The 21579-nt window shown below is 43.1% G+C and overlaps 1 protein-coding gene across 4 annotated transcripts in view; it reads left to right on the forward strand.

Annotated features, from left to right (window-relative positions):
- Window positions 1-2106: 2106 nt before the first annotated feature.
- Window positions 2107-21579, forward strand: part of LOC118357758 (SRC kinase signaling inhibitor 1-like) — a 38593-nt gene continuing 19120 nt past the window's right edge. For 2 of the 4 annotated variants that reach the window (XM_052478325.1, XM_052478326.1), the window contains exons 1-3: window positions 2107-2312; window positions 10490-10516; window positions 19671-19872. In XM_052478325.1, coding sequence (XP_052334285.1) covers window positions 2226-2312; window positions 10490-10516; window positions 19671-19872 — 316 coding nt within the window. In that variant the 5' untranslated portion in view covers window positions 2107-2225. Of the gene's footprint in view, window positions 2313-2902; window positions 3335-10489; window positions 10517-19670; window positions 19873-21579 lie in introns of those variants that run through there. The other 2 variants (XM_052478327.1, XM_052478329.1) reach the window with 2 other exon arrangements.

The following is a 21579-nucleotide window of genomic DNA, read 5'->3' on the forward strand; positions in this document are numbered from 1 at the left end:
GAAGGGACCTGTGTTGGAGGTGACGGGTCATTAAGAATCCCACTGCTGTGAGTTATACTGCCATGTCAGGGGGTGGAAAAGCACTGGGGAGGTACAAGGTTCCTTGTATATAGATGGATTGAACCGTCATTTGTTATATTAATATCATTTGAATATCAAATTAAAAGTGAATATGCCATCTATTCACATCACTTTAAGAATAGAATAGAACAGTCAATACTATTTTGTCCAATCGATGTCAAAATATGCCTTTGTCTTCACACGTGTTCCATTAGAAAGCCTACGATAGATTTCCCCTGTCTCCTCTAACAGATCTTATGCTGTCATGGCTGCATCATGGAATCCCTGGACCCCTGCCCTACTACCACCACAAGATTTACCTCTGAAACCAAATCAATCATAAGAAACACTGCAAAAAGCATCATCACAGTTATTGCTATGTACTGAACGTCTTCTACGTTTAAACAACAACAAAAATAGACTGCTGACATGCACGATTTTGGGGAGTTGTGGACTAATGAACGAAATGCTGAAGAGTGTTTTTGAGTGAACTATCCCTTTAAACTGGGTGCACGGCACCAGCCCTTGACTGCATTTACCTTAAGAACATGTGTGGCGTTCGGAGAACTTTAACAGCTGTGTGGCTGTGGCTCTCTAAACCTTGAGATAATCACATGTAGAGTTGCCCCTCCACAGACTAAGTAATGGGACTAAACTGCAGAAGATCAACATGGATCCCTCTATCAGCGTGTTCATAAGACATTTGATTTACTGTATGGATTCAGTGCTTTCAGCTGTTTAGATACTGTAGGCCGACGTGCCAAAACAGAGGGGAGTGCAACACTGAATGGTTAACGGCTCAACGGCTTATGTAACATTTAGAAATAATGCATTGACGCATGCACTGCTATGGTTGATCATGTTATCTGACATGGATCGCTTTCTCCTTTATTTATGAGTTGATTGGTGGACTATATTGCGTCCAATTCTGGATGCACAGCTGCGGTTGCAGACGGAGAGTTTGTGTGGGAAGAGCCTGTGTGTGGGACTTCTCTCTCTCTCTCTCTCTCTCTCTCTCTCTCTCTCTCTCTCTCTCTCTCTCTCTCTCTCTCTCTCTCTCTCTCTCTCTCTCTCTCTCTCTCTCTCTCTCTCTCTCTCTCTCTCTCTCTCTCTCTCTCTCTCTCTCTCTCATGCTCTGCCCATTCAATTCACAGGAGACAGTGGAAAAGCTATTTTCTACGGTCTGGTACTGCCTAGCCAGCAGATCTAGTTACTATGGATGTTCTGAAAAGGGACATTCACTGGGTTTCCCTAGGCAGCTCATTTAGCTCCTTTAGTGACCATCCTTGGTCAATTTATTCAAGCTATATATCTCCATGGCCAGAAGGTGGCGCTCTGAAGGAACAGCTCACAACCAATCACGGCTTCTAACACCGAATGGACCTGACACGCATGGGTGACAAACTTGCTGTCATCGCCAAGATTTGTGACCTCACCCTGTGACAGTAGTGTCCCCTTGAGGCCCCAACAAGATAGGCTCGACTGTTGTGGGCTTTGGCAGATGCTACAGCTGTTGGGGCTATAGATATACATTGTCAGATGGCTCTGAGAGAGTCCTATCTCTCCAAGCAGGAGGTTGGCGGCACCTTAATTGGGGAGGACGCGCTCATGGTAATGACTGGAGCGGAATCCGTGGAATGGGATCAAATACATTAAACACGGTTTCCAGGTGTTCGATGCCATTCCATTCGCTTCGTTCCAGCCATTGTAATGAGCCGTTCTCCCCTCAGCAGCCTCCAGTGATCTCCTCCTCTAACACCCAACATACATTACAGCAATATCTATCCTGTATTTACCTGTATGGAAAAGTAATGATGATATCAAATATTTTGCATTTGTTATTAAATCTATGTATAACCAGAGCACATTTTCTCACCTTTCACTTCCTCTCTCCAATCCAACCCCTGGCCCATGTTTCCTCACTTTTGACCCCTTCAGGCCGGGATAGAAGAAAGGGTCACAAGATCTCCGCTGGGGATGCCGAGTTCCCGCGGGAGTACCACACCCTGGGCCACGGTGGCACGCGTCGTTTCCCTGACAACAACAACGGGGGGCAGGCGCCCACCTCGGGGGACCGCCAACGCCACAACGACATCGCTGCCAAGAGCCTGGAGGCCCTTACGAACCTTCACAAGGCCGACATAGAGCGCCAGCGCGGAGCCTTCATGGACCTCCAGAAGAATCAGAAGTACCCGGCCAGCCCCTGTATGTCTCAGGGCCAGGGCTCACCTAACTGTGGCCGCCAACAGCAGGTAACATCTCAATACTCTCAACACCATGGCCAGAATCAACCCCCCAGCATCTACCCTGATCTCTTTTCACTTTGTGAAAGAATTGGTGTAAAGAATATGGTGACAAATTATATTACTTATCAATTTCTTTAAGATCTACCTTGGCCATAGCCGTTGCCCACCCCAGGTACAAAAGCAGTTGAGAACCACAGGAGTATCCAGGTGTCAATTCATCAGTTCATCATGACATCGTTGGCTAGTAGAGTTATCAGAAGGTGTCAGAGGGAGAGGGAGATGGAAACAGAGATTTGAGATAGGAAGGACAAGTAGAGATACTCTATATATACCCTTATCCCTTGCCATCCCTCTGTCCTGATCCCTCCATCCCTCTACCTCAATCCCCTCCCTGAGAATTCTGCCGTCTCTCCGCACTCTCTCCTCCATCGGGCCAAGTATCCCTCCATCCACTTCTCTCGTTCCTCCCCAGCTTTTCATTTGCTCTGTGTATTTACCCTGGCGCAGCCATTTATCTCTGCACACAAGCGAGAGAGAGAGAGAGAGAGAAAAAGAGGGAGAAAAAGAGGGAGAGATGGAAGGACAAATAAAGAGAGAAACAGGTGGAGTCCGTGGTTTCCATGGCAACCCCCCATTCCCATATTAGGAAGTCAATGATATCATATGGCTGGTAATGCCTAGGCAAGAAGAGAGAGTGGAAGAGAGTACGGATGGCAGCAGCAGAGAGAGGGAGAGAAACAGAGAGGAATGAGTTGTGAGAGAAAGACTGAAACTGGGATTGGGCTGTAGTGGTATAGAGACAGAGAGAGAGAGAGGACACTCTACTCTGCTTGGCTCTACTTTGTATATACCCAGACCAACACTGCCTGGGATTTACTGATTCCTCGGGGGCTCGTGGGAGAACAGAGCGAATGCCGTCAGAAAATGGAGAGGGAGGAGGAGGAAGGAGAGGGAGGCATGTGGAGCAGCATGTGAACCGATGAACCACCACCAGTCACCAGTAGCAGGCTCGATAAGTAGCAACAACGGTACCAGTTCTCCCTTTCGTTATTTAATGGAGACGTGCAGAATCCTGTCTGTTCTGGTGTTACTGTGGGATAGATGACATTCTGCTGCCTCGTGTGATGCAGAGAGAGGGAGAAAAGGATAGACAGAAAGGGGTGAGGGAGAAAGAGAGCGCGTGCAAGAGAGCTGTATCTGTACCTGACTGCGTGCATGCGTGTGTGCATGTGACCATGATCAGCAAGTGTCTGTGTGAGTGTGTAGGGGAGACCAGTGCAGGTAAGACATGATGTAATGGGTATGCCTCTCCTCCACTCCCTGCTTTCTGCAGGGATCAGAGGACGGGTGTGTGGGTGTGTGTATGATATGTGTGTGGTGTGTTTTGGCTGGCTCATTCCGGGGTGGTACTGGCATGCAGGTGTTGGCCAGGTGTGGATGTGGTGCCGCAGTGTCTGAAAAACTAGGAGGGAGACTGTGTGTGTGTGTGTGTGTGTGTGTGTGTGTGTGTGTGTGTGTGTGTGTGTGTGTGTGTGTGTGTGTGTGTGTGTGTGTGTGTGTGTGTGTGTGTGTGTGTGTGTGTGTGTGTGTGTGCGTGCGTGCGTGCGTGCGTGCGTGCGTGCGTGCGTGCGTGACGAGAGAGAGAGAGAGAGTCAGAGAGAAAGAGAGAGAGAAGAGAGAGAGAGAGAGAGAGAGAGAGAGAGAGAGAGAGAGAGAGAGAGAGAGAAATTAGCTGCTTGGCATGCAGGTCCGGCATGCGTCTCTCTCTCTCTCAGTACATGTCCATCGTGGGATTCAGCTTGTGTGAGTGAGAAATATGGCAGCCCATCTGGGCATTGTGTCACGGTGCATAGGGGCTCGGGTTTATTGTGTATGGGGCAAATGTAATGTTCTGAAACGCCCTCTTGTTAGTGCATATTGGAGGAGAGGTGGGCAGGGGAGGCTGAGGTAAGAGGGGTGAAGACAGAAAGGTGGATGAAGACATGAATAGAAAACGAGTGGGATGTGGGAGAATGTTTTCAAGAGGATGCATATGCATAAGTCTACTGGTCTGAGTATGTGCGTCTAGAGGTAGGTGGTAGTGAGTATGTGTTCGTTCAGGTAGACGTGTATGCTGAGTTCCACATCTGACCATAGCACCTACTCCCTAGGGGGTAGCGATTGATTTGGAATTCAGCATATGGTTAGGAGTAGACTGTTCAAGAGAGATCTTCTTCAAGATGCGAGCAGCGTCCCAGTCCTCCAAGTAGATACACACAGTAGGACACAAACATGACTTCCAAAACAAACCATGTGAGCAACTATTCTCCACATCATACTTCAATTTCAAGTTTAAGTAAAACATGTACAAAGTAGACACTGATATACAGTATAGTTATAGGCTAATACAAATCTATAAACCACCATTTAAACAGAAAAACACAAGAGAGGCGAGGAAATAGAATCCCTAAAATAGGGGTCCTAGTGACATTTGTCAATATGAGCCTTGTGTCGAGGCATGGCCAATAGAATGGGGTCTGATTGGTGGTAGTATGGCCGTGCAGGCTGACAAATGTTGCAGGTAGACACATGATTGCTAGCTCCGACTCGGACAGAAGCCTGCAGGACACACAATGCTCTATGTATCTGGGTCACAGGAGCCCGCAGGCCTCTGTTCTGTTGGTTTTTATCCCCAATTCGTATCTTCCTCCCCTCCTGCCTATGCTCTGCTCTGTCTATCCTCATCCAGCTTTTCTCCTCCACATCCTCTCTCAACAGAGGGTAGGAACTCATTGAATATTTCCTCTCAAACCAGTGTAGGACAATTTTGACTTTGCAGCTTGCCCATCTAGCGGAGTCAGTTCTGCCTCAAGGACATGACTCATCCCAATAAACGTCAACCTGCTCAAGAGCTATATATTGCAGGATAAATCAATGCTAGATTTGACATAGCTGGCCATAAATGGATGTTACAATTCACTTAATGGGTTGGTTCTGTAGGATTCTACTACAGATAGTAATGTGATTAGACTTATACCTTCATATAGAACAAAAGACTGAGTTTGTCAGATTTCCAGTCATTGCAATTAATGTTATACCCCTTGATCTTCAAGATTAGGACTTGGAAATATGGAAACATAGATTGTTTTTCCTGAGCGTAAGCCAAAAACGAAGGACTTATTAGCCAGCCCTACTCTGTTGTTTATGATTTTGTTGTCATGGAGGACTGATTGGGCTCATTCCTTCGAGTTGAAAAAGAAATGCTGCTTTTGGGAAAAGTGCTATTTGCATGTGAAAAATGAGCGCAGTATTCTGCATTTGCTCTACTGTAGGCCCATCGTTTACGTTTTGTTGTTGGTGACACTTTGATATCTTGATCATTTGCAGCTGTTTAAGTCTATCAATAGTACACAAGTTTGAGCATGTGTCTGTTAAGCATAAGGGCCTTTTTTGGAGGGAATCAGCACAAATAAGATTGAGAAATAAAAGCTCTACTTGTGGTCTTCTTAAAAGAAACTACTTTTGACAGTATGGAGCACAACACCACGTGGGGTTTAGACAGGATGAACTCCCTTAAACATGTATTCCACAGGCTGGGATCTGCACTGCAGCTGTTGCAAGAGCACATTTTTCACTAGCTAGGTGTCCTCTAGTCGCAAATATAACGATTGATAGGCAGCTTAAACGTCTTCAATTCAACCATTATTGGGTTCAAATATGCATGGACAATTGGGAACAGCCATCCACAACAACCACAATCTGAAAGGTGCAGATAGGTAAATGACAGAGCAGCAGTGTGATTCACCTCAATTCGCTATGTATATCCAACCCAGTATCACAGATTATTGTGAAATAGACACAAATTGCCACTGGCTCCAGGTCATCTAGGTAAAGCCCCACCTTATCTCAGCTCACTGGTCACCATAGCAGCACCCACCAGCAGCACGCGCTCCAGCAGGTAAATTTCACTGGTCACCCCCAAAGCCAATTCCTCCTTTGGCCACCTTTCCTTCCATTTCTCTGCTGCCAATGACTGGAACGAACTGCAAAAATCACTGAAGCTGGAGACTCATGTCTCCCTCACGAGCTTTAAGCACCAGCTAACAGAGCAGCTCACAGATCACTGCACCTGTACATAGCCCATCTGTAAATAGCCCAACCAACTATCTTATCACCATATTGTTATTTATTTTATTTATTTTGCTCCTTTTCACCCCAGTACCACTACTTGCACACTCATCTTCTGCACATCTATCACCCCAGTGTTTAATTTGCCATACTGTAATAATTTTGCCACTATGGCCTATTTATTGCCTCACCCCCCTTATCCTACCTCATTTGCACACACTGTATATAGACTTTCTCTATTGTATTATTGACTGTATGTTTGTTTTACTCCATGTGTAACTCTGTTGTTGTATGTTTCGAACTGCTTTGCTTTATCTTGGCCAGGTCGCAGCTGTAAATGATCATTTGTTCTCAACGAGCCTACCTGGTTAAATAAAGGTGGGGAAAAAAATGAAAACAAATGTTTTTGCGATTGGAGGACAGCTAGCTAGTGAAAAATGTGCTCTTGCAACAAGCTGCAGTGAGGATCCCCAGCTTTGGAATAAATGTTTAAGGGAGTTCCTCCTTTCCAAACTCCCCTGTTGCCACTGTCACGTCCATCGTACGAAGGAGACCAAGGTGCAGCGTGGTATACGTACATTCTTATTTATTTAACCCTTTAACCTAACTCCTAAACCTAACCTTTTAAGTAGAGCTAGCATTTAAACTAGCCCTAACCTTAACCCCTAACCATACCCTAACCTTAACCCCTAACCCTAATGTTAACCCCTAGCTTAGCTAACATTAGACACCTAACTAGCCTAGCTAAAATTAGCCCCAACAAATTGTAATTTGTGTAATGTATACAAATGCATTATGAAGAAAGACACAAACCGGTGCGCGTGGCACATACTACCATACCCCGTTCAAAGGCACTTGAATATTTTGTCTGGCCCACTCACACTCTGAATGGCACACATACATAATCCATGTCTCAATTGTCCCAAGGCTTTAAAATCCTTCTTTAACCTGTTTCCTCCTAAATCTCCACTGATTGAAGTGGATTTAACAAGTAAAATCAATAAGGGACCATAGCTTTCACCTGGTCAGTCTATGTCATGGAAACATGTTTTGTACACTCAGTGTAGCTTGGAATGTAGCATACAAAAGCCTATTCCTGCCCTTTTCCCGCGATCCATCAAACGCATTTGGTGTCATAGTGGTCTCTGACTTGTGGTCAGACTCGCTCAGGAGGAGCAAACTTAAACTTGCAATGATGATTTCAATGTCGTTGAGAAAACAGAAAGGTGTCCAATTTTCTGAATTTAAAAGTAATCCTACAAGTAATCATCTAGTTTTTTAAAAAGTATCTTTAAACCGATTACAATGTTTTAGCTGGTAACGTAACGGGTTACGGTTACAGTGTTTTGGTTATCCATTACATGTAACGGGTCCACATGTAACCCGTTACTCCCCAACCCTGAGTATGATATATGTGAATGTAGCAGGGTCATTCTTGAATTGCGGTGGTGTTTGCTTCCGTCGCCATGAAAAACACTTGACAAATAGTTACATATACAAGGCATTGTTGAATACTCGTTTCTGATTGGGGTTGAACAGCATTCTAGAGCTTGCATTATTCACCTTTATAAATTGGGTGGTTCGAGCCCTCAATGCTGATTGGCTGAAAGCCTTGGTATATTTAAGCAATATGGCAGGGGGCGGTGGTGATATATGGCCAATATAATATGGCTAAGGGTTCTTATTAGGCACAAAGCATCGAGGTGCCTTATTGCTATTGTAAACTGGTTACCAACGTAATTAGAGCAGTAAAAATAAATGATTTGTCATATCCGTGCTATACGGTCTGATATACCACGGCTGTCAACCAACCAGCATTCAGGGCTCGAACCACCCAGTTTTGAACTTTCTCCCTTTCATATTGAACTGTTTATTTAATGACAAATCATAATGCAAGTCCTTTATACTGCAAAACTTGAAGTATATACATTGTTTAGGCCAAGCATATTGGCTTAACCGAGTAATGATAAGTACAGTTGTAGTGACATGTTTTTGGCATTTAGGGATATTTATCTATTATTTTGAAAGCTAGAATGAAAACATAGTATTTCATACTGTATATTGTATATATCAATTAAAACAAAAAAGGCTATTAAAATAGAAATAGAATGTAATACTTGTCCCTACGTTTTATGTAATTTGTGCTATTACCTTGAAAATCACTTATTACAAAGATATGGAAGGACTTCGACCATTCGTTCCAGTGCCAAACTGTTATCAGGGGAGGGGTTTCAACTTACTGTCGAATACACAAGATGCAATTTTTGAAACTTGGTTTTACATCAGCAGTTTTCCTGTTATTATACAGTATGTCACTTGGTAAATTAGAGTAGTTAGTTAGTCTAGCCAGCTACAGTATCTAAACGTAGTAACCATGGCCCAATTACACCCGGGCACGCAGGGAACGTGCCCGGGGGCCCCCTGACTTCTAGGGGCCCCCTGACTTCTAGGGGGCCCCATTTGATTTTGTTAGTCACTCTCACTCAGATATCATATTAACATGGCATAAGTCATGTGTAGAATTGCAGGAAATTAGCTTTTAAAACTGCACAAAAATGTGTTTAATGTAACGCACACATATTTGTTTATTTTTTGTTAATAAAATGCTTTTTAATCCCACCGCTGCGTTAATGTGAGTTAATGTGTAGTGGCTAATTGTATAGCTAATAGGCTATGTGTTTGTAGATTGACTGAGGTGAATGAAGTTTACAACAACCAATGTGATAATGGCTGGGATAATTTTTGCTCGTTTTTGCTGTTCTCCAAATTGCATTCTAGTGTTTTAACATTGTATAGAAATGCAGTAAATGAGCTTCAACTTTCTAAAGACGTCCCTTCGAACCTCACTTAAACTCAGATCCTGACTAAGAAAAGTATTAGCCAATTCAGGGACGGCTCTAGCCTTTTGGGGGCCCTAAGCGAGATTTGGTTGGTATTTGGCCATGATTGGCACTTTAGAAAATCCTAAATGACCTCAAATTTGTCATTGGTGTTAGCGTAATTGGTGTTACTAATCCTACTGGTGGCACGGTGTTATCATAATGGTAAAAATTATTTAAGGTCATTAAGCTGCCATATTAGTTGATGAAAAGACATACCCCCCACCCCAAAAGTTAACTTTCTCCTCAAATGCCATGCCCAAATGCAATTCAAGAACGACCCAGTTGTTTAGATTAGTGATAAACTAGCCAGCTATCATCCCCAATTTAGACTAACCAAAAAAGTATAGTGTACTTGACACCCTGGCACAAGGCCTACATAATGTTGTGACAGTTTCATGGTTATAGCCTACCATTGACACTGTGACTCAAGTTCTCTACACACAGTTACAATAGCCAAATACATAGTAATAGATTCAATGAACTTTGCCCTCTGTGTTGGAGGCTGCCCAAATTCCCTTAAAAAGCCAAGCTTCTTCAATCCAGTGTCTGTGTATTACTTTAATCCGCTCCTGAATTTGAGCCAGCTAATTGTGTGAATGGTAGGCAGTCAGTTGAATTGCTAGCTAGCTGGTGTGGGTGTATTATTGGTATGGGTGTCTGGTGTAGTGTCTGGTAAACATTTGATTAATTGTTCGGAAGCAATTACAAGCAATTAAAAGGCTATTATGATGGCACTGAAGGACATTGGAAATGAATCTGCTCTATCATCACAATAATTAGCCCCTCACTTTCGGACTGGATCTGATGGAGAGATAAATATGATGATATTTTATACCTCTCCTTTTTTAGTCTTCAGAAAGACTTAAACTTCTCCCTCTCTCTACACCGATAAAGTATACTTTCACACCTTCCCAACTTTATTTGTCACAGCTGCGTTATCTCTGAAACGTCTGACTGGCAGCGGATAGATGGATCTCACTCACTCCGCCCTTTCCTCCCTCTCACACATTTCTCCCCATCCAACTCGCTCTCTGACAAACTGTTGTCCAGCTTAATGGATGGAAACATATCTAACTTTCTTTCTTTCTTTCTTTCTTTCTTTCTTTCTTTCTTTCTTTCTTTCTCTCTCTCTCTCTCTCTCTCTCTCTCTCTCTCTCTCTCTCTCTCTCTCTCTCTCTCTCTCTCTCTCCCTAGCAACAGCCAAACTACTGGAGCTTCAAGGTGAGTTTGTGTTTTAGTGTGAATCTATGTCTCTGTCTCTGTGGATTGGTCTAGAATGGGATAATCTGTGTGTGCATCTTTGTGCTTCTCATACCTCAATGTGAGTGTTGTAGTGTTGGCACACACTACTGAGACGTATGACTGGTGTTGGAGTACATCTGCTGCTGTTTTTTGAGTCCCTCATAAAGGGCCAAATCCTAACTTGATTTTAATTTGCTGAAATTGCTCATCTCGTAAATCATGCATTGATGTCGATGGGAGATTTGTGCGAAAAGTAACTTGTGCCTGGAACTCAAGTTAGGATTTGGGCCAAAGAGAATTACAAAAGCAGACATCCTTGAATAACCCTAATCAATATGTAATATTTTATATAAAAATATATGTAATATGTAAATAATTTGCCTGATTTGCAAAATGTTGGGATACATTCCATTGCTTATAAATCACCATGGCTGTAGAACAGTTCTGTCTACAAGGTTTAGGTACTCTTAGTGGACACAAATCGCATTCTGGCCCAATATGGCTGCCGTGCATCACCCAGGTGGGCACTTTGTATTGCTTCCCCCATATTCTGGAATGTCACTATGTAAAGCTGATACAGATCATGCGGAATGGAAGGGCTACTGATTCTGTTGCCTCCTCAGATAAGACCCTATCATATGGAGGGGGCAAGTGACGCTACAGTACATATGTGACCAACTGCCTCAATTGGGTCTTAGGTAGCAACATTTTAAATTGAGTTTTTTACATTGGATAAAAGTATAGACTAAGAGCTACAAAATGGTATATCATACACTGCATTTCAGGAACAATGGGGAAAGTAATTCTGCTTTGAAAGTTGATCAACTTGCAGCCCCACTTTTGAGAAAATGGCCCTTGAATGTTTTGGTACACCTACTGGATAACTATTCTTTGTCTACACCTATTCAGCATTGTTCACACCCTCACATGTGAGGCCATGTGCTAAACAGAGTGAGTGAAGTAGTGTAGTAAACTCCCAAAAATGTCAAGACTAAAAGTGGTGGAAGTAGTAGGAAAACATCCAGGTAAAAATACACTTTATCTTGTTCTTGACATTACCATCTCTGGTAGACACACACTATTTTAAATGAAATCTAACTGGCACAAGATACAGAAGGTGTAACTGTACAGTGAAATAGTTACTTGCAAAGTTGCATAGTATAGCAATATCAAAAATAGAAAGTGTTCAGATAAAATATGTTATAATTATTAGATGCTTACCCAGACACACCTGTCTAAATTGATGGGTCATGTGAAATAAATGCTATAGATGGGTCGTTATTGAAATACAACAGATGGCCGTAATCACCCCCAGACATACCTGGCTAACTTGATGGGTCATGTAATCATCTGGTGAAGTGGAGTCTTTTGTTTAGACATGTAACTAGCTAGCTAGCTAAACAACGAACTATAATTCCAACCCATAGCTGCGGTATGAATCTGCATGTAGCTAAAGCTAACCAACTAGGTTCAATGTTAGCTATCTAGCCAACATTAAGCTATAACTATCAATGCAAATGGCTTTCCGAGATACTTCTAATATTACTACACAGATCATACACGTAATATTAGCTAGCGAGCCAGCAAGCTAACTTGCAATGAAAACAACTTTCTGACAAAATGCATTAAGGCACATGAAGGTTCACGTGTTCCAGTAGGCATTTCTGCCCCAAAACGCATTTTGATTAAAAAAATAAAAATGAAAACACATTACGTTCAAATGCCTATCCTGTGAAGTAGTGACGTGTGACATATGCCTCGCTTCTTGAAACAGGTCATATACGAATAGCTCCCTGGGACAGAGATCTGACTGCTGTGTGTTGCTGACAAAAGAACAAAGCAGGAGAGGAGAAGAGAGGAAAGAACAAGGGATGGCAGGATGTTTGAAGCCCATGTTTTTCCTACTACGAGTTTCAGAAGGGCCGAGTTGATGGTTTCAGAAGGAATGGATGGCCAACTAAAGTTTACAGTGTAGGATGGTACTGTCGGGTATCTGTGTAGCATCTACACAGAAGCCTTCTACACACATTCCATTAGCGTAACAATCTCTCCACTGTATTTCCATTGTAAATGTACAGAACATTTCATAATTTAGTCACAAATGCGCATTTCCTATTTGGATTTACAATCCCTGCTTTATCAACTTGCATGTCATACAATACATCCCTCACAATTACATAGCTGGTGGTTTCCTCATATGCCAGCAGTCCATTTCCCTCTTATCTCGTTCAATGTCACACACACTAGCTTTATTGAATCCCATGTTTGCTGTTGGCTCCCAGCTCTAACGGGATTGGTTATCACTCATCTTCCCTTCCTCTCGGGGAGTCGGGTAGTCTGCTGCTCTGCTCTGCTCTCACTATTCTGCAGCAGTGCTCTTCGCTCGCTGTGTGTGTGTGTGTGTGTTTGTGTCTCAATGAGTGTTGATGTGTGTGTTTGTAACATTCCCATGCTGGTCTCTTTTGATGTTTCATTGGCTTGCTTACACTCCACAATGAGCACGTGCACACGCAAACACACACACACACACCCTGCGGATTATCATACAAACATGCCTACATTCACATGGAAGGGCGTGGATGGACCCATACTGTAAATGCACACACACATCAACACCTGGAAAATAAATCTCCTTCTCAAATTCTCCCACATGCTGCAACTAGACGGTGGGATTGTCCGTCCGTCTGTTTAAACTACTCTCCATAGGGAAGGCCCTGCCGTGCATTCAAATGCTTGCAGTGCCCTCTCTCCACCTCTTGACTGCGAAGACTGCTAGGCAGCAACAGAGGAATGGAGGACTGTATAATTCCCTCCCTCTTTGCAAATCTAAGCCTCGCTAATAGAAACGTTAGTACCGTCGTCTGCACCTCATAGGCCTCTGTCTGTCTGGAGCGGCGGAAATAATCTGAGTCCATTGTCTCCTCTCCTCAACCTTACTGCTGAATCAGGCTAGGACGTCTATATACTATAGTTGAGGTGCATTCCAAATGGCACCCTATTTCCTACGTAGTGCATTCCTTTTGACCAGAGTCCTATGGGCCCTGGTCAAAAGTGGTGCACTACAAAGGGAATAACATAAGCTTAGAACCGCATAAAGGCTCCTATTCAGTGACACTATCTGTATTCACATGTACAATGAGTCATTCATCAGATCCAGGGGAAGTAATCATGTGTCCTAAAGTACATGGATTCCTTGAGCTCGACTCCTTTCATCCAGAGCTGTTCACCAAAGAAAATGGATTCAATGCAGGAGCTATTGTTAGGTATTCTGTAAGTGGCTTTCCAAGCTAGCACATTTGGTTCCTTGGAAGTTGTGGAAACATATGTTTTTGGTTTCACATTGGTTGTGGGAACAAAGTCATACATTCCCTGACCGGTAAAACGGAACATTTTTAAATGTTCTGAGAACACATGAAAGTGTTGCCTGTTCTGGGAAAGTGTATTTTTAGGTTGCAGGGAGGTTCTGAGAACGTTTTACTCTGGTCCCTTTAAAGTTTTCTTGGGTGGTTTTTATTAAAGCTCTGAGAATGGAAATAATAGGTTATTTGGAGGTTTTTCATAACTTCCTTAAACTTTCACTCTATGTTTCAATAAGACTGGACTGTTAATGACATTGCTAGCTTATTTTGGACACATAAAAAAAAAATCCAAGCACAAATAGGACACATGAAAATTAATTCCCTTAGGCATTCATTTTTTATTGTGAAATGGCATCAGTGAGATTCAAACCTATAATCTTCTGTTCTCTATCCATGAAATTCGTCCACTGCGCCACCAGGATGTTGCCAGCATGCCATGGTTTTTTTTACGCATACAAAGCTGTTCATTTTAGTCTAACAGACTCCATTTCAAAGGAAACAAGCAATCATTAAGATCAGGTGTGGCCGATTAGTGGGCCAACACACCTGAACACACTTAACAAGATAGAGGATAGAGAGAGTTTTGTTGATGCTGAGAACAGAATTGATGTTTTTAAAGAACATTCTTATAACATTCTCTGAACGTTACTAGAGATTTCTTGAGGTTTTTTATGGAACGTTTTCCTAACGTTTTCAGAACAATTTGAGAGTATGACTTTTAATAGAACCATGAGGAAACCTGTCGGTAATGTTTTGCTGAAGTACTGGCATTCCCACAGAAGAACATTGTTTCGTAAAGTTCTTGGAACAATTTGAGAACATTCCAAATGTCAAAACAATTGGAGAATGTTGCTAGAAGATTACCAACATTTAAATTAAATGTAACCATGTTTGAACTTTTAGGAAATGTTCTGTTAAAGTAAAGACATAGCAAAACATTTAAGATTTTTTTGACAAGTTCTGTAAATGTGCTGAGAATGTTCCAATGCCAAGCAACCATCCTGCACCATCCACAGAAAGTTGTTGTATGCAAAATAAACATAGGACAACCATGCTCTCACCAAGCACTAACAAAGAAACGTTCTCAGGACGTTATGTAATAGCTGGATTAGCAAAGAAGCACAGTTGAACACACACACACACACACACACACACGCACACACACACACACACACACACACACACAACACACACACACACACACACACACACACACACACACACACACACACACACACACACACACACACACACACACACACACACACACACACACACACACACACACACACACACACACACACACACACACACACAAACAAACAAACAAATAGCAATAGCAACAACAAAAACGTGGTTTCACGTAGACTAAATCCCTGGACCATCCATGACCCCCGTGGTCCTATGGCTAGCTCAGTAGCTAAACCAGTTGGACAGCTGCTATTGTTGTCTTTGGCTGTTTGTATGTTGATATGACATTGGGTGGAAAATGACTATTCCCTGATATCTCATAGAATGGCCTGAATGGTGTTTTTTACAGCCCTAAAAGGCTTAGGATGCCAGCGGCTGCCATGTTTCCCCTAGCGACTGCCTTATGCTGTGGCACGTGGTCAGAATCACTTATCAAAGTGCTTGACTATGATCCGCCAAGACAAAGACAATGTTTGGTGCTTAAATCAATAATTTAATGAAAACTTATTATGGACTTCTTTTACACTGTAGATGCAAAATAAAAATCTTGTTATGTAACTGTAATTAGATAAATGTTATATGAGAAGAGATCGGCTTTATGCATACAATTTTTGCACAAGGAGTGGCTATCAGGGAAAATGTATGTATTCTTTAAGAATGTAGTTTCGTAAAAGTTGTCAAAAGTCTAAATAGTAAAATCATGAACGAAACGACATCAGTAGTACTTTAACGTATGTTTACGTAAGTACTTTACACCACTGCATTGTACATCATATGATTCGATTGTGCAGGTCAAACCTGTGCTCATAGCCCAAGGACACTGAGGTCAAAGACTAGCCTAACTCCAAAGCATACACTACTTTGCTTTATTGTCCATTACAACACTATTTCTATGGCTTTTCAATGAACATCTTCTTCAAGGCTTTGTATTCAGTTCAGTTAAGCAACTTAGGGGTGAATCCCCACTTCAGTCAAATTTTAAATTAGTCTCCCACTGACATCAATGCATGGCTAAGTGAAAATGTGACTTCAGTTGTCGTTAGGATTTGCCGCATCAGGATGTCCATTGAGTGACTCCTTGGTATTCGCTTTTAGGTAGTTGTATAGATGGGACTCATCCCCCAATTACAGAGCTCACTGGAACGGTATGCCAGGACTGCATGGTGCTAATGCCCATCAAATAGGAGGGGGTTGCCTGAGTTCCACAGGGGGGGGGGGACCAGGGGTGGGGAAGGGGTTCAGGGGGCGTGGGTGGCACAGCTGCCTTGTCAATCATCATTGATCTGAGAAAATCCACTTTGACAAAGCCAGCCAATCGGTGGTGAGAAATCTGTGATGAGGTAGTGGCATTTGGACAGACAGGACTTAGGGGAACAGTAATATAGTGAGTTTAAGGATGGTCAAACAGACCAAGGGCAGTGTAACTAGACAGCAGTACATGAAAGATGAGAGAGACATAGACAGAGAGGGAGAGAGAGACAGAGAGAGAGAGAGAGAGAGAGAGGGGGAGGGAGAGAGAGAGAGAAAGAGAGACAGAGAAAGAGAGAGAGACAGAGAGAGAGAGGGAGAGAGAGAGAGAGGAGAGAGAGAGAGAGAGACAGAGAAAGAGAGAGGGGTAGGGAGAGAGAGAGAGAGAGAGAGAGAGAGAGAGAGAGAGAGAGAGAGACAGAGAGAGACGACTAAAGGCATCATCTGCACAGATAATACCAACGTGATGACATTCTGGTAGAGACGTGAGGCAGTAGAGACACAGTAAAGTGAATGATAGAGACCTAGGATTGTGAATAAATTGTTTTAGCCAGATGACAGTTGGAGACATACAGTATCGTCATTCAGAGACCCACAATAAAGGACCAAGATGCTGAACATAGAGGTAAGAAATGATTGTGCAAACGAGTGACACTTTCTCGCTGCTAAACTTATCAGTAAACTTGTTGCCTGTTACTTGACAAATGATTGATTTCCAGTTGTACTGCTTATGTGGTTGTCCAGTGTCATAGATTGTATTGTTTTGGTATTTTCTCCTCACAATGTAAGAGTGATCCATCTGTACAGTTCTTATTGACACAGATAACACTGACCGCATGATATTTGATGCAATATAGTCTTTGTATTTTCAGGAATAAAAGAAATGGCTTCATAAAAGCCCATGACATCTCCAGTGAAGATTGCAGAGCCTTAGCAGGAGTCAGGAGAGAGAAGCACTGTCATAAACCAAGGGCAAATCCATTAGATAGAATGGCCTTATAAGACATAGATGAGGTCATGGGGTAACAGGACACACTAGTTCTTCTCCAGCAGTCATAATGGCTTCGTAAGGCTGTTGACATAATGACGTAACACTGTCACAACAGATCATAACAGTTTCCGACAACCAAACTGACTTATAACGGTCTGACAGGCTCAGTTGTTATTTATTCAGTGGAGGAGACCTTTATTAGAGTATCTATCAAAAGTTTGATTGCTAGAAACTTGTTTATGATTGTCGAGGGCAAGGGTGAAATTTTGGAGAAAAAAATCTCTCGAGGAATTCACTACTGTGAAATCTCCAGGCATCCCCCCCCCAAAACATTTTTTTTTTGTATTTCCCCTGAGATTTTCACTTTTGAAACCACATTCCCAGGTGTTCCTCCCCGATTCCTCCCCTCTCCTCCCTCGGATTGTGTTGTGGAAGAGGATGGTTGTGTAGAGGTTTATTGGCCGTTATCCCAGTGAAAATGTCAGCTCGTAATGTAGACAGACGCGGCGGGAATAAAACGTGGGCATTGAGAGTGCAGCCAAGCTTGTCCTCTGGTTCCCAGGAACACCTGGAGAGAAGGCCTGCCCTCTGAGCCTCTCCACAGCTGCTGCTTTCACACTGAAATGAGAACTAATTAGGAAAGCGCGGAGCGGAAGTCAACCACCATATTGTGCTTTACGCCTTTTCCTCTCGTTCTTTGTTTGTCTCCCTCACTTGGGCTCAACATCAAGTGGCTATTGCACTCTTACGGGCTCGCACACAAACACCTGCATAAACACTTGCACATGCTTATTTGCTACACATTCAAACTCTCTCTCCATCTCTCGCCTTCGCTCCTCACACTTCTCCCTTGCTGTATGTTTCCAGTCCCAGTCTCAGGCTTCCTCCCTCTGCCCTTCCCTCTTTCTCTCTCTCTCTCTCTTTCTCTCTCTCTCTCTCTCTCTTTCTCTCTCTCTCTCTCTCTCTCTCTCTCTCTCTCTCTCTCTCTCTCTCTCTCTCTCTCTCTCTCTCTCCGTCTCTTCTCTCTCTCTCTCTCTCTCTCTCTCTCTCTCTCTCTCTCTCTCTCTCTCTCTCTCTCTCTCTCTCTCTCTCTCTCTCTCTCTCTCTCTCTCTCTCTCTCTCTCCCTCTCTCTCTCTCTCTCTCTCTCTCTCTCACTCTCTCTCTCTTTCCCCTCACCTTTTCTCCTGCTCCCTACTTCCTCTCTACAGCTGACTAACCACAAACTTTGTAATTCCCTCGTGCCACCAACTTCTTTGCTCAACAGCTTGATGCTTGTGGGATGTTAGAAGCAGAAGGTGCACCGCTTCTGGCTCACACACATGCCATACATCTCAACGCAAATGAGGGGCACCAACTTGCAACCTGTCATCCTACTCAATTCACGACAGAAGTGTGTGTTTGTGTGTGCAAGCGTGTGTGTGTGTCCATCTTCACCTACTGTGTGTGTGCATGTATTTGTGTGTGTGTGCACGCATTTGCATGTGTGTGTTTGTATGTATTTGCGTGTGTATGTGTGAGTATGCCCCCATGTACAGCTTGGGTGTGCCTATTGCTGGCACAACAAATCAAAGCGAGCCCAACTGTGGTGGTTGGGAAGACAACAAATGCATAAGTGAATGTGAGCAGTGTTCACAGAGAACTGTCAGAGCTCATTAGTGTAGTCTTTGGGCTGGAAAATGTCTGTCCGTAGGGATTCATTATAAACAACCTGCTCTAGCGACTCCTGCAATGCGCTGCTGTAACGAGAGGTCCATTTCCTCGTATTTCCTCACTGCTTCATCTTCCGTCCGTGGTTAAAATTGGGCAGGTGAAGTCTTTTTTTAGTTTTTAGTTTATTTCACCTTTATTTAACCAGGTAAGCTAGTTGAGAACAAGTTCTGAATTCTGAAGCCTTAGCTTTGTTCGTTAGTGTTCTTTTGGTTCCTCTACTTCTCTGTGGAGTTGATACTGGCGAATCTGGCATTAAACACTCAAGACCACATGATTTACATAGCATTAATAATAGATATTTATATACACGTCAATACATTTTCTGGAAGCTTTGTAAGATATGTTTCTTGCAAGCGTTTTGGTGGCTGCTGCGTCGTTGTGTTTTATGCCGTTGTCTCATCCTGAGGAAACTGCTATGCTGTTTTGTCTCTCTGTCTGGGATTCTCGTGTTATTGGTTCTCTTTCTTGCAGTGGTTCTGTTGTCTTGTCTGTGTTTTTGTGGTCGACTTTTTTTTGCAGTGGTTGTGTTGTTTTGTGTGTGGTGATTTAACTGCAGCTGTGTGACTTTGCTGTTGTGTTTTTGTTGTTTTGCTGTTTTGATCGTATCAATCTGTCTCTCCTTCTATCCCATAGGCCCGCACCCCCCGTGTGATCCGGCCCAACCCCAACCAGCCGGCTCTAGCTGACCAGGCCAGCAGAGTATCCTTTGCCTCGGCTGAGAGTCTGGAAACCATGTCTGAGGCCGAAGTTCCCCTCGGGTTCAACCGCATGAACCGCCTCCGCCAGAGCCTGCCCCTGGCGCGCTCATCCAGCCAGGCCAAGCTCCGCGCGCCAGGTCCGAACAACCATGGTCACATCAGGGTCATTTCACGGTCATATCAGTCGTAGCAACCATCTGTGCCATCTTTGTGGTTGACGATTCGCTAGCTCTCAAGGGAGTTCTATTCATATTCACGAGAGGCATCGGGATCACATTCTCAATATTTGGCTAATTACAGATCTAAATGTGTACGTGATTCTATTTCAGAATGAGTCACAGATTCATTTTGAAAAAGCCCAGGCGTTCAGGTGAGATTAGTATCTCTGTCCTCTGTCCTGTGTGTAGAAGATCCGTGTGTGAGTGTTGGCGTGAACAATCGGGTCCCAAATTATTGTCACCCTTGACAAAGATGAGCAAAATGTACTGCATGAAATAAAAGTCGGTTGTATATTTTGTATAAATATATTGTATGCTCAGAAAAATTGGGGAATGATATTATTTGATACTGATAATAATTGCTCAGAGAGAGATATTTTGTTGAACAAGTAATATTGTTTTTTCTCTAAAAGATAAGGGTAAAAGTTATTGGCACCCCTCTTTTCACTACCTTTCAATACCTCACTTTGTGAGGATAATGAACCTGAGACTTTATGACTTGATTGGAGAACACATTGGGAGGGATATTAGAACATTCGTCCATACATAATCTCTTCAGATCCTTGTTATCCTTCGCCTGCGCTTATGGACTACCCTCTTCAAATCAAACCACAGGTTTTCACAATGTGATTCAATTCCGAAGACTGGCTAAATGTTGATTTTGCGGTCAATTAGCCATTTATTTGTGGATTTTGATATGTGCTTGGGGTTATTGTCTTGCTGGAAGATCCACTTGCGGCAACGTTTCAGCCTGGCAGAGGCAACCAGGTCCTTGTACTGGTTAATGCCATTGGCCTTAAGAAGGGCACCAGGACCATTGGAAGCAAAATAGCCCCATAACATCAAAGAACCACCACCACATTTTACAGTAAATGTAGGTACAGTGCATTCGAAAAATATTAAGACCCCTTCACCTTTTCCACATTTCGTTACGTTACAGCCTTATTCTAAATAGATTAAATCAATCTACAAACAATACCCAATAATAACAAAGCAAAAACAGTTTTTTAGAAATGTTTGCAGATTTATAAAAAGGTATAAAAAATACATTTCACATTTACATAAGTACTCTTTGCTCAGTACTTTGTTCGCGCACCTTTGACAGTGATTACAGCCTCAAGTCTTCTTGGGTATAACTCTATAATCTTGGCACACCTCTATTTGGGGAGTTTCTCCCATTATTCTCTAGAGATCCTTTCAAACTCTGTCAAGTTGGATGAGGAGTGTCGCTGCACAGCTATTTCCAGGTCTCTCCAGAGATGTTCGATCAGTTTCAAGTCCGGGCTCTGGCTGAGCCACTCAACGACATTGAGATTTGCCCCAAAGCCACTCCAGCGTTGGCTGTGTGCTTAGGTTTGTTGTCTTGTTTGAAGGTGAACATTTGCCCCAGTCTGAGGTACTGCACGCTCTGGAGCAGGTTTTCATCAAGGATCTCTCTGTACTTTGCTCCATTCATCTTTCCCTCGATCCTGACTAGTCTCCCAGTCCCTGCTGCTGAAAAACATTTACACAGCATGATGCTGCAACCAAAATGCTTCACAATAGGGATTGTATTGACCAGGTGATGAACGGTGCCTGGTTTCCTCCAGACGTGAAGCTTGGCATTCAGGCTAAGGAGTTCAATCT

The sequence above is a fragment of the Oncorhynchus keta genome, chromosome 24 (assembly GCF_023373465.1).
Source record: "Oncorhynchus keta strain PuntledgeMale-10-30-2019 chromosome 24, Oket_V2, whole genome shotgun sequence".
NCBI lineage: Eukaryota > Metazoa > Chordata > Actinopteri > Salmoniformes > Salmonidae > Oncorhynchus > Oncorhynchus keta.